Source organism: Lathamus discolor, chromosome 15 (genome assembly GCF_037157495.1).
Source record: "Lathamus discolor isolate bLatDis1 chromosome 15, bLatDis1.hap1, whole genome shotgun sequence".
Classification (NCBI taxonomy): Eukaryota; Metazoa; Chordata; class Aves; order Psittaciformes; family Psittacidae; genus Lathamus; species Lathamus discolor.
Genome location: NC_088898.1, coordinates 1,926,389 through 1,946,243, shown reverse-complemented (window position 1 = coordinate 1,946,243; position 19,855 = coordinate 1,926,389). Strand labels below are relative to the sequence as shown.

At 48.0% G+C, this 19,855-nt stretch overlaps 2 protein-coding genes across 5 annotated transcripts in view; one reads left to right on the top strand and one right to left on the bottom strand.

The window, feature by feature from the left end:
- The first annotated feature begins 211 nt into the window (after window positions 1–211).
- RAB14 (RAB14, member RAS oncogene family) lies at window positions 212–15,785 on the top strand. 2 transcript variants are annotated; one of them, XM_065695448.1, is made up of 8 exons: window positions 213–436; window positions 7,605–7,663; window positions 8,989–9,042; window positions 10,507–10,684; window positions 11,725–11,791; window positions 12,706–12,793; window positions 13,114–13,144; window positions 13,759–15,785. In XM_065695448.1, exons 2-8 carry the CDS (start codon window positions 7,612–7,614, stop codon window positions 13,934–13,936), a joined length of 648 nt encoding a protein of 215 aa, XP_065551520.1. In that variant the 5' UTR covers window positions 213–436; window positions 7,605–7,611; the 3' UTR covers window positions 13,937–15,785. The 2 variants fall into 2 exon arrangements, with proteins under 2 accessions (XP_065551521.1, XP_065551520.1); XM_065695449.1 differs by lacking the exon at window positions 8,989–9,042 and having other exon boundaries at window positions 212–436.
- Window positions 15,786–16,724: 939 nt separating this feature from the next.
- Window positions 16,725–19,855, bottom strand: part of CNTRL (centriolin) — a 30,958-nt gene continuing 27,827 nt past the window's right edge. For all 3 annotated transcript variants that reach the window (XM_065695283.1, XM_065695282.1, XM_065695284.1), the window contains 5 exons: window positions 19,714–19,854; window positions 19,028–19,297; window positions 18,860–18,922; window positions 18,092–18,295; window positions 16,725–17,594 (listed from right to left, as the gene is read on the bottom strand). In XM_065695283.1, coding sequence (XP_065551355.1) covers window positions 17,496–17,594; window positions 18,092–18,295; window positions 18,860–18,922; window positions 19,028–19,297; window positions 19,714–19,854 — 777 coding nt within the window. In that variant the 3' untranslated portion in view covers window positions 16,725–17,495. The remainder of the gene's footprint in view (window positions 17,595–18,091; window positions 18,296–18,859; window positions 18,923–19,027; window positions 19,298–19,713; window position 19,855) is intronic.

The following is a 19,855-nucleotide window of genomic DNA, read 5'->3' as shown; positions in this document are numbered from 1 at the left end:
CTGAGGGAGCCTGCGCCCGGCCCCGCCCCTCACGCCCGGCCCCGCCCCTCACGCCCGGCCCCGCCCCTCACGCCCGGCCCCGCCCCTCACGCCCGGCCCCGCCCCTCACGCCCGGCCCCGCCCCTCACGCCCGCGTAGGGGGCGGGGTGTCTCTGTGATTGGCTCCGCCGCGTCCTCTCTCGCCCACCTTTGTGCAGCCCCGGCGCCCGTCGAGAGTGGGAGGGGAAACCCCGTGCGAGGGGCGCCGCCATCTTGGGTAAGGGGGGTGATGGGGGCGCAGTGGAGCCGCGCCTGAGGGAGCCCCGGAGAGCGGCGGAGACCCGGCCCGGCCGCTGCCCAGCACGAAGCGGTGAGCGCCGCAGTGCCCGCGGGCCCGACCGCGCTGCTGCTGCTGCCGAAGAGCCACGCTGCACAGCCACCCGCTGCCCGAGCACAGGTACGGGGGAGCTGGGGAGGGGCGCCTCGCCGCCCGGCCGCGCCTGGAGCACTAGGCCCCGCGTCGCTGTCCGGTCACCGGCGGGCCCCCCTCGGGCAGGCGCGCCGCCCGTGCCGCCGGGATGGGGTAAGCTCCCGGTCGTGTCCCGGCCCGGGGAGCGACGCTTCCTGCTGCTGCTGCCGCCCGGAGCCGGGGCCTGGTCGCGGCCGCGCTCCCCGTAGGGGTGCCGCTGCCCGGCGCGGAGGGCGGTGCGGGCCGGTCGCCGGCTTTGGCGGATCTGAGCGCCCTCGGTCCGCTCCCGGCGGCGGGCAGGAAGGAGAAGGGGCCGCGGGGCTGAGGGGGACGAAGCTGGCGGGGCAGGAGCTAGGCCGCTGCTGCACTGCTTGTCGCCACCGCCTTCTCTGCGCCGCACGCTCCCTGTGACACGCCACCACCGAGTACTCGTGCGGGGTGTATATGTGTGATATATGCGTGCTCCTTCCTAATTGTAATTGCCTGTAGGGTGTTTGCGTACATACTACACCGTGTGTCATCTGTACTTGGGATTCTTGTGCTGACCAGCGCTGTCGTGAACTTGGACAGAAAAATAACTTCCATGAGGTCCGAGGGCAGTGCCACTTGTTATTCGAGGGAGCAGCTGAAGTATTCTGGATGTGTGGTCTGTTTCCTTTGGTCGGTGCTGATTCAGGCTAAGCAGAAGACAAGTTCTGTTATTTAACCCAGTTGTGTGTTGCCTGTTTACAGTAGGTTGGTAAGGTTCCTGTAACAGCTATGGATAGCTTTGTCTTGAGTGGAAATGGTGCTGAGTTATCCTTGCTTAACCCTAACCGTGAAGCACTTAATACCTAAATATCATATAGTTTAATATGGATTAAAAAGGCATTTGCTAGCTTCTTGTAGGGATTTGAAAATGCTACAAATCTGAATGGAAGGAAGAAGCTCCTGTTTTCCATGTTATGAATAACAAAAAAAGAGCTAATGTGAAGGACAGCGGCTTGAAAACAGACCTGTTCTACTGGAGGTACTAGGATATAAAATGTAAATGGGTGTTTTAAAATGACTTGTTTAATCCTGTGCATCCAATGGAACCTGCTCATGCTTGGGTCACATCTTGCTGTATCTTTCTGAAGCAAAGGACATAAACCTTATTTAGTGTTGTTCTGCCATGTGTTTGTGACTTGTGCTCTCCAAGGTGAGGACTCAAGATAGTTACATCTTGTTCTGGCTTGTTAGACTGACAACAAAACTCTCCTGGTTCTGTATATACTGTCCCTAAACTTACCTGGTGTCTCTGGAACTTGGTTCTCTTGCTACAAGTGCAGATGTGCTACAGGCTAGACTGTGTTATAGGAAGAGGAAAAATAGGATAAATGAAGACATACAAAAGAATAAAGGACTATGCCTGAGAGAATGGACATGGGGGAAAGCGTTCTTGCTGATGGGGACAGGTATGTAACTTTTAACGAGCTGGGGTGTGGTGAGTGAGAAATACATATCCAAGTGCAGGAAGTTTAGGAAACAAAATGGAGGAACTGAATGGAGCAGGATGTGAAACCATTAAAGGCTCACCAACACAGCATGTGTATGGCTGGATAGCTGTTGAGGGAGATCAAAAAGCGATGATAGTATGATACATAGCCTTGATCTAAAAATACACAGAGTCAAAGTTCTCATATAGGAAAGGAATTGAAGGCCTGTGAAGTCTTTAGAAATACTTAGTAGGCCTCAGGCTGAGTTAAGATGTTTTACATGATTAAAGAACATAGCAAATACATTTCTTCAAGAACAGCTTGAACAGGGCTCTGCACAGCTGAAGCTGGTTAGGCAGAGCCTGGTGGCCTGCAGACCTCATCTGCCTTCACAGAAAGAGTAGCTGAGCATGGGAATAATGAGGAAATGCAGAGTGATGTTCAGCAGCAGATCACAAGAAGCTTGCTGGGTCGCTGCCTGATCAAAGATCAGTTCAGCCACATTTACTGTCTTGGGCTAATTGTATGCTCTAATGAAATCCAAATGGGGAAAGCTAAAGATGATGACTCTACAACAGAAGAATGAGTAAGGCAGTGGCCGGCAACAAGTAATGTTGATGGGTGTGAGAGTATTGGGCTGTAAGCAGGCTGCTGATGTGAATCCTCAGGGATTGGCCTCAGAAGAGGCCTTTATAAATATAAGCCTGCAAAGACACATAAACATATGAAGAGGCTCTGGGGCCATCCTCTTAGAGAGGTCTGAGATACCTGTACCTTCTGGAAGACCTACATGGTGTATAGAATTACAGAACCACAATGAAACTTAATTGTAGCAGACCTCATAGCTTGCTGTGGACAACAGACTTGAGGGAATCCACTGCTCTGGTGTATTCATTGATAACAAACCTTTATTACCTTCCAGTTGGTGTGATCTTTATGGAGGACCGCAACTGAAGCAATTAGACTGTATTCCTAGCCACCTCCTCTAGCAAGGTACCAGTCAGACCACATTGTTGAGTGTGTTTGACAAAGGTCTTAGTCAGGGGAATAGTGCAATTATGAATTGAAACAATTCTGCCTCTCCCCGCTTCTTCCCCCCTTATCGATCTGTTCTAGAGCTTACTGTTTATTAACATCTAAATAAACATGGAGGGAAGAGGAGGATCATGCCCTGGGAAGGAGGAGAGCCACCTATTAATTGTGTGTTGAGATTTAGAAGCTGTTCTAAATAATAGCTCTTGGTTGCATACTCTGCCCCCTATACACAACTAATATTTTCTTCCAGATGCAAAAACTAACAGCTCTTTAAAAGTTGTTTCAATTTATGAAAGGAATGATGGGATGGCATTACCTTTAATGGAAAGGACTCTGGCTTCAGCTGTGGGATCCCTTCCTGTTGCATGTCCTTGAGGAATGGCTGGAAGAGCACCTACCTGGTTAAACGCAAAGTGCCTCAGCCCGACTAAGCTGGTCCTCTGCCTGCTGAGTGAGATGCTTTTAAGGGCAACCTGTAACTGTCAGGCAGTCTGAAGCCAGTAGCTGTTTCCTGAGGTGGTATCTCTGTGGCCTGGCCAGTTGATGGTGTTAACTACACAGTGTCTTAACAAAACCTGTGCGTACAGGTTCTGGTCTCTCTAATAATAGTCCTGCTTCTTGCTGAGCATAAAGCTGGGACATTTCTCTATGCAAATGATACCCAGTGAAGACTTAAAGTTGACTGTGTCCTTGAGTTGAGCTGGAAAGAACTGCCCACGAAACTGTCTCACGAAAGCTGGTGTGGATGTGATATTTACAGTTATGGGGTTCTGATAAAGAACATTACAGCAGTGTGCTGAGAGCGACCTTGTCTCAGCTTGTATGGATGTATGCTGATACTGGAAATAAGGCTGCAATGAGATGCCAACGTACCTGTGTAGTGCTTGTTGATTAGAGGAGTGCTAAGGTGTACTAGGGGAGTAGTAGGTGTACTGAGATCTCATTGAGGTCGTCTTTAACTTCTTATAAATTAGAAAAGCCTCCAAGGAAGAAGTCAATACGTGGCAAATGGGTTATGGTGGCACTGTTCACTGTAACATTTCCAGTCCAAACTGTAATGCAGAAATTAACTGTACATGCTTTGAAACTGGCAGAAATCCGTGTATGGTGAAGCACGATCCTCTGGCTAGTTGCCACCCTGAAATACTGCTCTAAGTTCTTGGGGAGCATTACCTCTGTCTGAGAAGGGAGCCAAAACTTGTTCCAAGTTGGCGGACTTTCCTGGAAGATGGCAGGTAGACCAAGCTTCCAGACTCCTGCTTTCTGTTAACAGTAAATTCATGGTTGATTAACTCTGTTGTATTGTATAATGTCAGCAGTGGCCAAAGGTAAGTTATGTGTATTTATGTGCAACTCAGTCCTGCAGCTCTTGGCTCTCCCAAGAGGGAAACCCCAGCCTCCCGTATTGGGATTATTCAGACTCGCACATCTGGAACAGAGGGCTGTGGAGGTAGAGCTGCAGATTGTATGGATGGTGATGCTGTCAATGTATATTAGCTCCTTGCATTAACATGTAGCTAATATTTTTGTGTTAACTGAATCCTCTTGTGCACTATTCTTGTCTGCCTTCCTTCTGCAGTAAATGCTGAGGTTGTCAGGTTTCTGAGACCGAATTCTCCACATGGCTTCTGTGTTTAGCTTGCATTTCCCCTTCAACACAGAGTCCTTCCGGAATATCAGTTTTATTCCAAAATCTGAGTACAGCTGGAATTCCTGCTAATCCTTATTGGAATTTTAGTGTTTAAAAGCTTGTTGTTTCGTGGCTGGGGAGGGGGGTTAAAGTCATCTGCCCTCCAGAAAAGATTCCTGACCTTTAGTAATAATTTAGAAAGTATTTCAAAATCTTTCCTATACTGTGACCCTTGGAATAAATGTAATCCCAAAGTGTTGCTTGATTTTACAGTTTAACTCCAGAAATTGTGTTTAAACTGAGTATCTGTGCTGCTGCAAGCTTGTGTCTGTCAGACCCAGTGACTAACCCAGGAGCTCTCTGGGACTTCAGAGAAGGTCGAGGCTCACATACAGGTTAATTTCTCTGTCAGTGCTGCTGTCAGTAAGCTGTTTCTCTAAGCTATGGCCAGTATGTGTTATGTCTAGCTGCACACAGTGGGCTGTGTGGTATCTCTTGCCTCCTTTAGGGGCCTAATGTGGCTGCGAGAATAAGGGTGAAGTTGTAGCAATGAGATGTGGCTTGAAGTTAGTCCTCTCTTCCCACCCATTTCTGTTGCCAAGCACAGGATTTGGTTTCCTAACTCACTCTGAAGCAGAAACTGATTTTGATGCATGTGTTGCAAAGCAGTGACAGTTTCTTTTACATTGAAATAGCATAGTTAGAGTGAGAATTGACATGCCTTAGCAAGCAAAACCAGTCAAACATGTATATTTAGCAGTAAAGATTCTAGCTGAGAGACTTCAAATTCCATTTGTGATGTAGCCTGAACAGAGTTGCCAGTTTGTCCATTCTTAAAAGACAAAGAGGCTTCACCTTCCAGTGATGGTATTTGCAGGCTTGGAGGTGGGGCACATTCCCTTCACTTGTTATATACAGCAATCTTGTAAAGTCATGTGCTTGGGAACAGGAGTATTTCTGAGTCCTCGGCATGCCTTAGCCACCTTAGGGACTTTGTGAAGCAAGGGAGGGTCACCTGGGCTTCTGTAGGACACATTCATAGCCCCATGAGTGGTTTTCTACCTTGGTACCAGACTGAATGGAGCTGTGAACACAATCCTCCAGCTTTACTTAGAAAGTAAATGGCAAGTGAAGAACAAATGCATTGGATCACAAGATGCTCGGTTTGAATGTTGCTGCTACTGGGACATGCTGAGAAGAGGAAGAGCATAATGTGTGAAGATAGATTCAGAAAATGTGAAGTATTGGGTGTTTCCACAGTGACACGTTAATTTTGATATCTCTGTGGAGCAGTTACTTGTCTTTATTTGCTGGTGTTGAAAATAATCAGTGCATATATTGAAGCTGATACTGTAACTCTGGAGTCTTCCAGGCATGCAGGTTGCTGGCTTGCTTGGTAAAGAGCAGTGCGTTTCCAACCATGGATGTGAATTCTTACCTAGTACAGTGATAAGAGATGGTCTGTTCACTCTATGGTGGTTTGCCAGAGGCTGAGGAAGACAAAGGTGGTGATGGGTGGCTGTGGGGGAGATTTCCCTCTGCTATGGCAGAAGTTTCCTCTAAAATCGGCTTGATTGACGCGACTGTTCTTGCAACTTGTGCAGTGCTTGGTGTGCAATTGTGTCTTGCCAACACACACAAGAATTGTGGTCCAAAACTGTCTTTTGTTTACTATCTTAAACTTGGGTTTATAGAACTGTGTGTGTATATATAGGACTGAGCGTAGATGCTTTGCATGCTGCTTGGGATAGAAGGAGTTGAGAGTTTCCATATCCTGATCCAACTGTGCCGGAGGCGCAGGTCAGCGCCTGGCACCCAGCAAACCCGTCCCAACCTCCTGCTGGTGTGGTTCCCCTTCAAGGGCTAGATAAGAGCCTTTGCTTTAAACCTCTGCTGTGCAGTGGTGGCTGTGTGCTGCCAGGAGGTTTGTTGCCAGTCACCTTTCTGATGGCTGTGGTTCCCTGTTATGGATTAATTGTGGCTGTGGAAACAATAATTTGCTTTTCCGAAAGTTGGAGGCTTGTGAGCTTTCCTGGCTGTTCCCTTGCAGCACCGGTTGCGTTTGTCATGTGAATGCCACATGACTGACTGAAAATCTTTCTAGGCTGAAGCAGTGTTCTTCCTAAGAACTTCCATAGCTTTCTCAGGGCTGGCTAGCTGCCATGCAGGAGCAGGGAAGGAAATGGTGAATTCCCACTAGAAATTTTCCACTTGCTTAACTGATCCCACGGTGCCTACTTAAAACCTGGGACAAAAGGAGGCGTTTTGCATCCTTTATGTTAACTGGCAAGATCTGGCCTGTGCAGACTTGTAATCCCGGTTAACTGACGTATCAATTGGTAAGTCAGCTATTGCTCCTCGCAGGTTTACACAGCTGAAGACAGTTCTAATTCCTCCTACATGTAGGGAAGCATAGGAAACTCTGGCATATTGGAAGTGCTTAGCCCAATCTAATTTTGACTCTCTCTTAAAAAAGAGAACCTGCTAAGCCTTACTGTAAGCTGTGGTGCTGACGAAGCCACAGAGATGTTAACTAACTTCCTGAACATCTGATTTGTGGCTTGTAGAGCTTCTCTGACATGGGCATGTAGCAGTCAGAGCCCAGCTAAGGCTGCTACAGCATTCTTTCCAGTAGTTCTTAGCTTTTTGATGCAAGCTGCACTCTTTCCTTTGCTCCTTTTGTAAGCCTCATCAGTGATGTAATAGTTCCAACTTGCTGGTTTTGTTAAACCCCTTCGGATTTTACTTTTGGAGTCAGATTTTATTTTCAGTGAATATGTTGGGTGTTTGGTGAGCATGTTTCTGCTTGGAGGCCGGACTGGCAGGGGTTCAGAGCTAGCGATGTGGGAGTGCTGCTGAATGACACTCATTCGGTGACTGTGGGGAAGTACCAAAACCTGAACTGTGAGTGAAAGTGTACTTGTGGGGAGAGGAAGGGGAAGGGAGGGTTGGTTTGCTTATGTGAACTGCAGTGGATGGATTGGGTTGAGTTTGAACAAGTAGCAGTTCTGATGTGTTCTGTTTTCTGTTTTAGTGCCACAATGGCAACTGCACCTTACAACTATTCCTACATCTTTAAGTACATCATTATTGGTAAGTACCACTGGGCTCCTACCTGTTTATATTGATGTGTACATGCATGACAGCCTTCCTCCCAACCCTGGGGCTGTGCTCTTGGTGCCTTCTGTTGCTACTTGCTGTATAGGAGTTGTTCTTTCAGTTAATTGTCCATCCTCAGTCCCTCACAGGTATCACCTTGCTCGCTCTAAAGCTTGAGCGGGTGACAGTATAACAGCAAATACCTTTGTATGCCACAGAGGTGGAGCTGTGTGGTTGGTGGAGGACACCTGGGAGGAGGGCAAGTACCAGCGCCTGTGTTGAGTTACTGTTCTTGATGTAATGTACTTCAGTATTCTCAAACATCTTCAGTGTTAGGGCCATAACACTTCGCCCTCTCCATAGCACTACAGAAAAGCATCCTAAAAACGTACGTATGTGGTCCCTATGAAAATACAGTTTATATTTGGACAAAAATTACTAACTCAATTTGAAAGGGCGGAAAAAGTTGAACAGGAGTTAAAACAGCTGGGTGTTGTTGATTCAGGTTTGCTGTATAGCACCTTCCCTCTGCATCATTAGCCTCAAAGGTTTTAGAATCTATGCTGAAGACACAAGTGCTAATTGGAAACCATCACAAGTGCTAATTGGAATCCACTGCTTCAGACAGGCTTCAAGCCTCTGCCAGGCTACGGGTTTGTGTTTAAATGTAGCTTTTAGCTGCACCTTCCTTGGCTGTTTACAGCCAGGGACTTGATTGCATTTATTCTTCTCCTGGAAGAACTGGTCTTGCTGTTCATTGTTTAATTCGTAATGCCCTTGTGTAGGTGTAAGTGATCTGCAGTCTTGTAATGGTGTGTAACTCGGGCTGCTGTGACAGCCTCAGCCTGCGGAAGCCTTGCTTCTTAACAGATCTTGCTCTTCCTCCCTGTTGGCATTGTGCAAGTGGATAAGTGGAAGTGAAGCAATTTCTCGGTGTGTTCTGGTTGGTTGTCAGTGTTTTTTGATGTCTTGACTAGCAATTGCAAGTGAGATGGGAGCATGGTCATCACTCAAAAGGTGTATTTTGCATTTCAGTTTTGTACAGGTTTCCTTCTCATAAGCTTGTGAAATGCAGTTGTAAAATCAGTGATTCGGATTGAATTGTTCTTGAGTTGTCCGCTCCACCCTTGCTTGCAACCCTGTTACCAAAACCAGTGCAAAAGTTGATGAATTTGAGGTCTGAGACCAGGTACAAACATCACGGGCTAGACCCAAGGAAGGGTCTGCCTGTCTCTGTGCCATTCCTTGTGTAGGATGAAGGAAATCTGCTTTTCACAACAATGATGTGGTGTCAGCCTTAACTATTCTTTCTGTAACAGGGGACATGGGTGTAGGAAAGTCCTGTTTGCTTCATCAATTTACAGAAAAGAAGTGTGAGTATTTCAAATCCCCATATTTATTCTCACTGGAATGCTTCATCCCTCTTTCCTGCCTCTTTGCTTCCATTGTGCATGAGCTTGATGTCTGGCTTCACCTGTGTGGCTTTGCTTTGTACTTGCTTAGATTTGTTTTGACTCCTGTAGATGTAGGAACAAAATGTTGATGTACTAGAGGCAAAACTGCTGCTTCGGTCAGTCCTGTTTGTGTTGAGGGGAAAGACTGTGTCTGCTTTTATGGGTTGTCTGGGGAATTCTGACCCAAGCGTAGTTTCCTGTCTGAGACGTGCATGTTTTCAGTATAGGTGTAGCTTCCACACAAGCAATGGAGGTTTTTAGTGCTGTTACTGGCTTCAAAAAGAAAAAGACTCCCTTTTCTCTCGCTCTTTGTTGCAGCCTTAAGCAGCTCTGTCATTCTCTGTAGCTGCTGTGGCTCATGACCTGTGTGCTGGTGTTTAAGACTCACTCCAGTCGGACTCAACTGCAGTGTTTTTCATCTATGCTATCATCACTAATTAAGAATTAGCTTCAATTCCTCATGTCTCTTGCATTGGAGCTTGCAGTGGCTGTTACCTCTCTGGCATCCCATGTAGCTCACACTCGGGGGCTGAGCCTGTAGGTACTAATACAAAGTCAGTCTCCACCCTGCGCTACTCGATGTCACAGTAAGTGGGTAGGAGCTGCAGTTTATGCTGTTTCTGGTTTCTGGTAGAAATAGAATTTTTTAACAGTTGCTTTGAATTCAAATTCCCAATCAGTCAATTATTTAAATACTGCTTTGCTTATGGCCAAATTCTTGATGACTGTTTATCTTGTCCTTAGTTGGTCAGCGTTAAGCTGAAGCAGTACAACCAAACTGACATGCCAAACACCTCTACTACAATGCGGTCACTAACTGTAGATGGCTTGGATAGTTACTCATCCTGCATTTCCTCATCTGTCTTAAAGATGAGCTTATTAAGATGAGTTTATTATTTAGAAAGATGCCTTTGAAGGTTTGATTTGCTGTGGTGATAGCTACTTATGAGACTGGCCTTTGCCTGTGGACAGTCATGCTGCTACCCTGTCTGGAACAACTTGGGTATTTGGTTTTGAAGCTGTCCTACAGGCTTTTAACTATCTCTTGGTCATTTCTGAGCAGTTATCTTTTCCTACTGCATTGAAATAATGAACTTTTCCTAGAAGGGTAGGCTGAGAATCAGCTGACTCAATACCTTATGATGGATACGGCCAGACGGCAGCAGTATAGATGCAGCAGAAGGAGGCAAGGAATTCCATAACTGTTAAAACTAAGTTCAGGAAATACTTCATTTTATTCCTGGAATGATACAGTTTGGGTACTGCAGCTGTAAAAACGCTTTCCTAGAGACTGAAGATCTAGTGAAGGTAACTGAAAACTGGTGATGGTACAAGACCTTGTGCTAGAAAGATCTGATCTTTGCTCTTTATTTTTCACGGCAGTTATGGCAGACTGTCCCCACACAATTGGTGTTGAATTTGGCACAAGAATAATTGAAGTTAGTGGCCAAAAAATTAAACTGCAGATTTGGGATACAGCAGGACAAGAGAGATTCCGGGCTGTCACGCGGAGCTACTACAGAGGAGCCGCAGGAGCTCTCATGGTCTACGACATCACCAGGTGAGGTGCTTGGACTGGCGTGTCTCGTACTGCAGCTCTGCGTGTGCCTGGGGAGCTCTTTAGACACCGTGTCTGTCCCCGTCACTTAAAGGACTCAGTCTGGATGGGTTTGTGTCCTGTGGTGTGAAGGAGACGCTTCTAAATACTTGAAGTATTTAAAGAGCTGAAAAAAACCCATAAGGAATTGTGCGAGCTGCTTTTCTTGGAAGGCTTCACTGCTGACAGGCCTGAGGATCCGGGGCCTTGACTGTTTGGGTTGAAGTTGTTTGAAGATCTGGCTTTGTCCTTAAAACTTGCTCTTCAGTACATGGCTTTTTGCCTTCCTGGGAGGCAGTGGGTATTGCTGCTTACCTGGCAGGAATATTGTTAGAGTAGGCACAGGACAGAACATTACCTCTGTTGTAGTGGCCTGCTTAAACGTGATTAAGAGTTTGTGTAGAGATGAGAGCATTGCAGCAGTCCAACTTCTTGGCCTCTTCGCAGTGTATTCCTCCCACAAAATGAGCTGGTACAGAAGCCATCCTCTCTTCTTTTTATAGGTGAAAGTTAAAGATCTGCTAAAAGATTAATTAGATGTGCCACCTGAAAGACTTACATCTGTCTCCAATCTTCCCCTAGGGCTGCTCTTGGTATTCTTTGTATAGGTGTATTTCCTGTTTGCTTAAATCTTGAGTAAAACATGAGTTTATGCACTGTTTGTTAGTGATGCGCTGCTCACTGTACACTGTTCTGAGAGAGTATTTGACAGGAAATCCTTTGATGTGTTCTGTACTAGACAATATAAACCCTGTCCTTGTGAAGGCAGGAACATGGGTTGGTGTCTCAGCTGTGCTGTCAGAGTTGCTCAGGGGGGTTGCAGTCAGCATGTGCAAATCATAATCCAGGTCCAAACAAGATGCTGCTGCTTTGTTTGTCATGAGGCTGGGGGAAGGTATTGGGGTGACAGACATCAGTGTGTTCAGTGAGTGCTGACTGAGCTGTTGGACTTCGGTGTGTTAAAAGATACTGTGGCTAAAACTGTTCTCCTTGACTTCTTGCAGAAGAAGTACGTATAATCACTTAAGCAGCTGGCTGACAGATGCAAGGAACCTCACCAATCCAAATACTGTAAGTTGGGCTATATTTGACTTGAAACAGTATTGCTTCTCTCCGAGCAAGAGGTGGAGGGCTTGGGCCAAAGCATCTGCAGTGGTAGCAGGGTTCTCTGAAATAGGCTGCCTGTGGTCCCTCAGCTACTTTAGCTCCAGTCCCTCTCGTGTCCCATTTTGCACTGTACCAGGGACTCTCCCCTTGCTGCAGCCAGAGCAAAAGGCCAGGCCACTGTGCAGGAAAGCCCTGGTTTCTTCTCGAAGTCTTGTTTCTCGCCTTTCAGGGGCCTGCTCTCAACAGTTGGAGGCAAAACTGTGATTGAATGGGGACAGACCTTAACTTCCGTTATCACTTGTTGCTTTGTGGTAGTAACGAGGTGAATGCAGTGTCCTTAGATTGGAATAGAAATGGGATCTTTGGCAGAAGCTGGCCAGGACTTCTGGAGAAGCTGGGGGGGGAAGGTTGCTCCGTCTCTGAGCATACCACAGAGCTGTTGCCCAGACAGTTGTAACTGTTGTTCACTGAAGGCTTCCAAGTGCTCCTAAAACACTTCAGCACCAAGCTGGTGGGAAGACTCTGCTGTGATGAAAGAGAACTTGGAAAGGTTCTGGCTGGATTAAGAGATGCCTAAACAAGTACAGGAAGTGGTTCAGAGCACAGCGCTCACCAGGACACAGCAGGACTGTAGGGCTGCTGCTTTTTAGGACTTCATCTCATGAGAACAGCCTAAAGCAGCTGAAAGCAATGGCAGGAGCTGCTGTTCCAGGCTTTATGGAGGGCGCAGTGCTGGAGCAGTGTTCTGAAGGTGCATGGCTTCTGCTGTGAAACACTTCTGTGTGTTTCTCTTTGGGGTTTTGCCTGAATCATGGAGCATGGTAGTGAAAAGCTCATCAGTTTCTTCCCAAACTCATTCTCTCTCTCTTCTGAACCAGGTGATAATCCTCATAGGAAACAAAGCAGATCTGGAAGCACAGAGGGATGTCACATACGAAGAAGCCAAACAATTTGCTGAAGAAAATGGTGTGTGTTTTCTCTTGAGCTCTTGTATTTCCTACAGGACAGTGGTGTTAAAGGGACTCCTCAGCATCGGTAGCTGCAAGCTTATGCTTCCAAAGTAATGTAATTGTATGTGCAGACTTCTGCTGTGCCTCAGTCTGGCTTAACTGTAACTGTGCTTAGTTCTAGGAATCAGCTTGTGTGTTGGTGCCTTAACTTAGCCATGAAAGACTGTTTAGTGCTAAAACAGTGTCTTGCATGTTATCTGCAGGTTGCAGTGGGGCTGATTTAGGGCTGTTTGGAGTGTATTATGCATTGACTCTTGAACCTCTGTTTCTGAACAGGTTTATTGTTCCTTGAAGCAAGTGCAAAAACGTAAGTTACCTTTGTCTACAACTGTCATTCAGGTGTGATCAGTTTAAGCGGATTATATTGGTTATGACTAAGTTACAGCTCAGGTATAGCAGGGATTTACAAGTGCAAAACCCAACAGACCACTGGCTCCGAGTTCTCTTAGTGTGGCCCCAGCCCCTTTGGTTGCTGACGGGTGTCACTGCACTGGACTTGGGCCAGGCTGCGTTGGCTGGAGAGCTGCTGGAGTACAGGGATCGGGTCTCCAGTGACACCAGGAAATGTGGCTCCAGCTGGCACTCTTGGAATGGAACCCTTAAAAAGGATGTGCTGTACAGTGGCTCCTGAGCTTGCAGCCACGCAGCTCCATGTGTGGCTCCATGCTGATTTTTTGCTTCTTGGTGTTTGGAATGTGTTTCTTCCTCCTGGCTAGTCCCAATAGGTTTAATGGCTAGGGAGCCTGGACAGCCTACTGAAGGCTGTCCCAAGATGGGTTGTCAGACTCAGCGGTGCATCTGCTTTAGGTACCCAAAGCTGTTCTTGCATGCCAGGGGCCAGGCATGTCCCAGCAGGGTGTTTATTGCCAACTGCCTCCACATCCTGCCCTGCCTGAGTAACTCCTGCTGCTCTCTTCATAGCGGAGAGAACGTCGAGGATGCCTTCCTGGAGGCTGCCAAGAAAATCTACCAGAACATCCAAGACGGAAGCCTGGATCTGAACGCTGCAGAATCGGGTGTACAGCACAAGCCATCGGCTCCGCAGGGCGGGCGGCTAACCAGTGAACCCCAGCCCCAGAGAGAAGGCTGCGGCTGCTAGTGACCTCCGTTTCCTGGCTCCATTTCTGACCCTTCACCTCTGTCTGTCGGGAGCGGTGCTTTTGACTGCTGCCCTGTCTTCTGTACATCTTACTGGGTTTAATTAAAACTCTCGAGACAAGTTTAACACAGTACTAAACTGCTAAACAACGTTAGATGTAATCAGGTTATCAAAGGCAAGTAGAGTAATAAAACCTCTCCTGCATGGTAAATCTAGACGTTTTTTTTTTTTCCTTGATTGTCCTTGTGATAGTGTCACCGATACCTACTTTAAACCGAGCACTGATGCTGGACTCATGATTTCACACTCTCGCAGGGCTTTGTCTTGTACGGTTTAATTTGATGGTTCTTTGGCCTTTCTCCCCCACCTCTAACCGTTTAGAGCTGTCTGTAGTAAAGGATGAGTTTTTTGCTGTGAAATGACTTCCGATGGTAGCGAGGGGCTGGGTAACAATGTGCTTCTGTTGGAGGATGTCCCTGTGGTGTGTGGGGTCGGGGCGGGCTGGCGCCGCAGCGGCAGCGTGCACAGGGACACGTGCTCGGAGCTTGACGTCGGTTTTCTGCCACTTTTCTCCTTTCCATTTGTTAACAGAACGTAAATATGTATAAAATTTGAAGGAACTGAGCTAACAGTTAAATACATCCTGTGTATATGATTTTAATGAAGAAAAAATGATTACTGGCATTAGAACAGTATGTAAGAAACCCCCGTTTGTACAGTACGAGCTGTGTGTGACCACATTAGCGCCGAGTGCCGCTCACTAACACAGGCCTCATCCCTGGTGTTACCCGCGGCCGGGGCAGCTCGAGTCCCCACGCAGCCATTAACACTAGTGGGATCCGTGTCTCATCTTTGCACTGTGGTGTTGGTTAAACCCCGTCGTGTGCAATCAGCAGCGCGCTAAAACCCGCTTCGCTCTTGGGATAAGCGTTTCGCATTGCTGGGCTGTCGCCTGCCTCGTGCCCTGTGCTGAGGCGGCTTCTCTCGCACATCCTGCGCTTCTCTACCTGTAACTCCTCCAGTGGTCAGAGCCCGGACTGGACCGGCACCAGCGCCGGTGCTCGCTAGGGATTTGGAGCTACTGTTGTATTTTTACCAGGCCCATGTGAGGGTTTCTTTAAGACTTGGGCTTCTCAAGCCTTTGAGTCCATCCTTCACGCGGTGACACAACCTGTAATGCTGTATCAAAGGGAGATGGTCAGGCAGTGACCATGCACCTGAGGCTGTTGCTGAGCTGCACGTGGGTTCACTGTGGCTGTACGTGTGGCCTGCGTGAAACTGCACTTGGGAAACACCACGCGTGGCTTGAAAATGGCAGGGGCCTGTGCTTAACCATGGTCACACGTCCAGTTTTAGTCTTGCTGCAGGGTTTAAAATACAAAGTGGTCTTAAAATCCCTCCCTAGACACTAAAACTACAACGTTCAGACTTGTAAGTAAACCGTGGTACCAGAGTATTGTACAGTCAATGTTAAATCAAAGCCAAAACTGGAATGTGCAGACAATAGGATTTGGGTAACTTGTGCACTGTCCCTTTGTTTTGTCTGGTTAGTCCTTTTTTTAACTAATATTCTTAAGTAGATGGGTATGTTCAGGATCTACAGCTCACATCCTGCTTCAGCCGAGGCTGCACCGCAAAGGGTTTGCCCAGGGACCACGACCTGCTGCTGCTGTGAAGTAAATGTTGTAATGACTCCAGCTTGCTGAGGTGCAATACCTGTCCTCCCAGTTACAGTAGGTCTCATTGTTTCTGTCTCAGAAAGGAGCTGTTGGACTGCTGTACTCCTCATTTGATGTAACGATGCTATTAATCTAAATATTTGTAAATAAAGTACCTGTATCTAGATAAACTGCCCTTGCCTGTGTTATTTGCTCTGGCCCCCTCTGCTTGGGCTGTGACTTGAAGGGTGGTTCCCTGGTTTGGGGTATCAGCCGGAGGTGATGTCCCATCCAGGGCACAGGCAGCTGGGTCTTGAGGACAGCAGCTCCCTCAAGGCCAGGTTGGATGGGGCTTGGAGCAAGCTGCTCTAGGGGAAGGTGTCCCTGCCTGTGGCAGGGGTTGGAGCCGGATGAGTTTAAGGCCCTTTCCAACCCAAACCATTCCAGGATTCTGTAATGTGATTCCTTCAGCTGGGAATGAGGAATGTGAGAATTCCTTGTGGCAGTGGTGTGTGTTCCAGGTGGTAAAAGTTTTTCCCAAGAGGAGTGCTGGAGCCCAGACTGTTCATGGTGGGACAGGCCAGGGCTGAGCCCAGCACAAACCCCCAGAGCAGTGTTGTGTTGTTTAGTCCCCAATAGCATGTTGATCCCTTCTTGCTGCATAGCAAAGATCCGCAGAGACCATGTGGATGAGAAGGCAGGACTGGGGATGAGTTCCAGCCCTGTCTGGATAGAAAGGGCAGATGAGGGCTCAGGGAGAGGCACTGGGTGGAGGGGTGATGGGCTGTGCCTGCGAGAGCAGAGGCCTGTGGTTCACAGCTCTGCATGCTGCTGCTGCAAGGCTTTACCTGTGGTTCTCTCACTACTAACAGAGCAAGCTGCTTGGGAGCCCTGTGAAACCACGCACCATGGGCATATGCTTCAGAAGTGATGCTGCAAAGCCTCCAGAGAATGAACTGTAACCGAATGCTTGCCAATGGGAGCCAGGAGCCACAGTTACAGTGTCAGAAAGATTCTGGACAAGTTTCACTTTTCTGCAGTGCTGGGAGCATGTTACTGCTGCTCTAAGAGCCTGTGCTGCAGCTTCAAGCCATGGAAACAAGAACAAACCACCACCAGCCACCCCCAGGTAACAGCAAGTGTCAGTCATCGAAGTTTATTTTAAGGAAACACTCATTTAAAACATCCATGTGTTGGACAACAGGTAAGTGACAACTCTGTCCCTGTTAAAAGCTTTTGAAAGGTACCTGCACCAAAACAGATGGTGTTTTGCATACATTTAAAACAGTTTAAAACCCCAACTTATATACTTAAAGCTCCGTTATTCACTCGTACAAAAACGTCACAGTGGAGAGAGGGCCCTGCAGCCAGCGGTGGCCAATGCCTTTTCGCCCCAGGCTTTGCAGAGCAGCGAGGTAGAAGTGTGAAGGTGTCATCCCAGCTACCCCACAGACCCAGCTCCTGCTCTTTTGCTGTAGGGCAGCTCTTGAAGAAAGGGGTTTTTAACTTAAACCATTACACAGGAACACTGCCTACCAGGCTGGCGGCATAATTCACTGTAACAGGTTTGGGTGCTGTGCTGTACGCCTGTTAAAACCAGGAAGCACTGCTGGAAGACCAAGGGTGGCAGCAGCCTTCCACTGAAGCTGGTCAAACAGCACAATGGTTTCTCCGTGTCCTGTCAGAACTCACCTCTCAGCAGCTCTCACCCACAGCTGGTGAAAATACACCTCCAAGAGCCCAACCAGCATCAACCGTGAGGATCCCAACTGCAGGAATGCCCTCGGGTAAGGGCCAGCAGGGTGTGAGAGCCCACATCTGCCCTGGGGCTGCCACCACTTACTAGCTTCAACCTTCAGGACACTCGTGACTGGGTGAAGTTCCCACCTCACCTCTGGACTTCACTGGGATGCTCCTGGAGAGCAGGAATGTGCTGTCTGTGCCACTGTGGGGAGTCCTGCAGCCTTCCTGGGGCCCTGGGTGAGTCTTGTCAGAGCAGCCTGGAGAAAGCAGCAGGGCAAGAGGAATAAACCAATGCCTTCAATCAGCAGAGAGACAATGCTTTAAAAAACAGAACAAGAAAATGGCTTTAAGCTGATGGAGGGGAGACTGAGATGAGCTCTTAGGCAGAAGCTCTTCCCTGTGAGGGTGCTGAGGCGCTGGCACAGGGTGCCCTGAGAAGCTGTGGCTGCCCCATCCCTGGCAGTGCTCAAGGCCAGGTTGGACACAGGGGCTTGGAGCAAGCTGCTCCAGTGGAAGGGGTCCCTGCCCGTGACAGGGGTTGGGACTGGATGAGCTTTAAGGTCCCTTCAACCCAAACATTTAAGATTCTGTATAGCACTTACCCTTCTCGAATAAGCTGGCTACTGCCAGAGTTAATAAAGGTACAGTACAATCACCCCCACCTTCAGAACCCCCCCACTGTGCCTCTTAAGGTCATGAACAGATGGCTGTGATAGACCCAAACCCACAATTCCTGCACAGAGCAGAGCATTACCTGAGGTTTTGTCACTTTCAGAGCATCCTGCGGAGGTCCCAGGCTCGAGCTCTGGGCTGGGAACAGTGAATCTGAAGCAGCGCTGCTGACGAGGTCGTCCAGCGCATCAACCTGCCGCTTCAAGCTGTGGAGGGTGCCCTCGGTTTGCTGCTTCCCTCTGATCAACACTTCCACTTGCTTGGACATGCACTGCCGGAGCCGAGCCTAAAGCAATCATTACTTCTCTTTATTCCCAGGCAGTGCCATTTGCAAGGCTGTATTTAAGCAGGCTGATGACCTTCCAGCCAAGCCCTCAGGAAGGTGGCACTGAGAGTCCCAACCCATACACAGATGGCAGGGGGTTGCAAATTAAATAGTTCACCTTCTCCCAAGTGAGAAAGCAGCTCAATTTCCAGAGCCTTTGTCATTAACTGCCCAAAGAGAGAGCAACACGTACGTTCCAGCTGAACTGGGCCACCCCCTGTACTTGCATTGATTGTGGGTGCTCCCGCACTGCCATTAGCCCCACTGCCAATAGACCACAGCATGATGTAAATGAGGGAATCTTGTTGGAATACTCAAAAATCCAATTAACTGTTAATTAAAATTATTCCTCTTGCTACAGCATGCAGGTGCCAGGCTCTCGCTTACTGCTCCCACCCAGAGGCACTCGGTAGCTCGTCAGGGGCCCAGAGCTGCTCTGCTGGTGTGGGAGAAGGATCTTCATGTGGGTTATGGGGGGACCCAAGGGAGGAGTTAGTGGGACAGGGAAGAGATGGGATGAGCCACCTTGAGCCGATCCTCGTGCTGCTGCAGCTTTTCTCGGAGAGCCTCCCCGCGCCACTGTTCGTCCTGTTGGAAACAGAAGCACATTCAGGAATGAGCATGACAGCTCCAGGTACCACACAGCAGCAAGAGCTGCACACGGGCAGCAGATACTTCCTGAAAGCGTTGTACCATTAAGAAGACTTTAGACAGGTTCAACTTCTCCTCCAGTGAGAAAAGTCTCTTGTCAGCAGCAGCGAACAGAACCTCTGAGGTGTCGGATTCACGCTGCAGGCTTCCCTCTGCTTCAGAAGATGCTTCTGAATTGTCCAATGGTTCTAGAGAAGACGGGCTTGAAGATTTAAACCCTGTCCTAATTTCCTCTTCAACCTCCAGTTTAAGTAATACTGCTGCATTCTCCATTTCTCTTTGTCTGTTTTCCAGGTCTTCTTGAGTTTTCACCTACACCACAGAACAGCATCACCACTGTGTTTTACAAACACATTTTTAAAGGGCTTAGGAACAATTTATAAAGGCTTTATTGAAGTACAGGGGGTCAGATAACATGCAGTCACATTTTTATACTAAAGTAAGCATCAAAACAAGCAACTGCTGGCCCAGGCTGGCACTAACAAGTTAAGTGCCACTGAGTAGCTCTGACCATTGGTAACATTTAGTGATTTGCTTAAGTTATTACTCCACTTTTGCCAAGTTCCTATAACCAAACCTTAATGTGAACAGGAGCAGGAGTCCTAATTCCTGGCTGAAGCCAACTGTGATACAGCAGAGAGGAGGAGATTCAAAACCAGTACAGTATAATCTTGTGTGACAAGCAGGCTTTCCCTCAAACTGACCTGTACTTGGCTACTCAGTTATACCTGGGACTGGAGATCCCTGTAGTCCCACTGGATCTGGTCAAGGTCTGTAGTAAGGCGCTTGGCTCGCTCCCAGTTACCGTGTGCTATATGTTCAGCGGTTGCTACATCACTCTGCAAACAGTTGTTTTCATGCTTTTGTTCC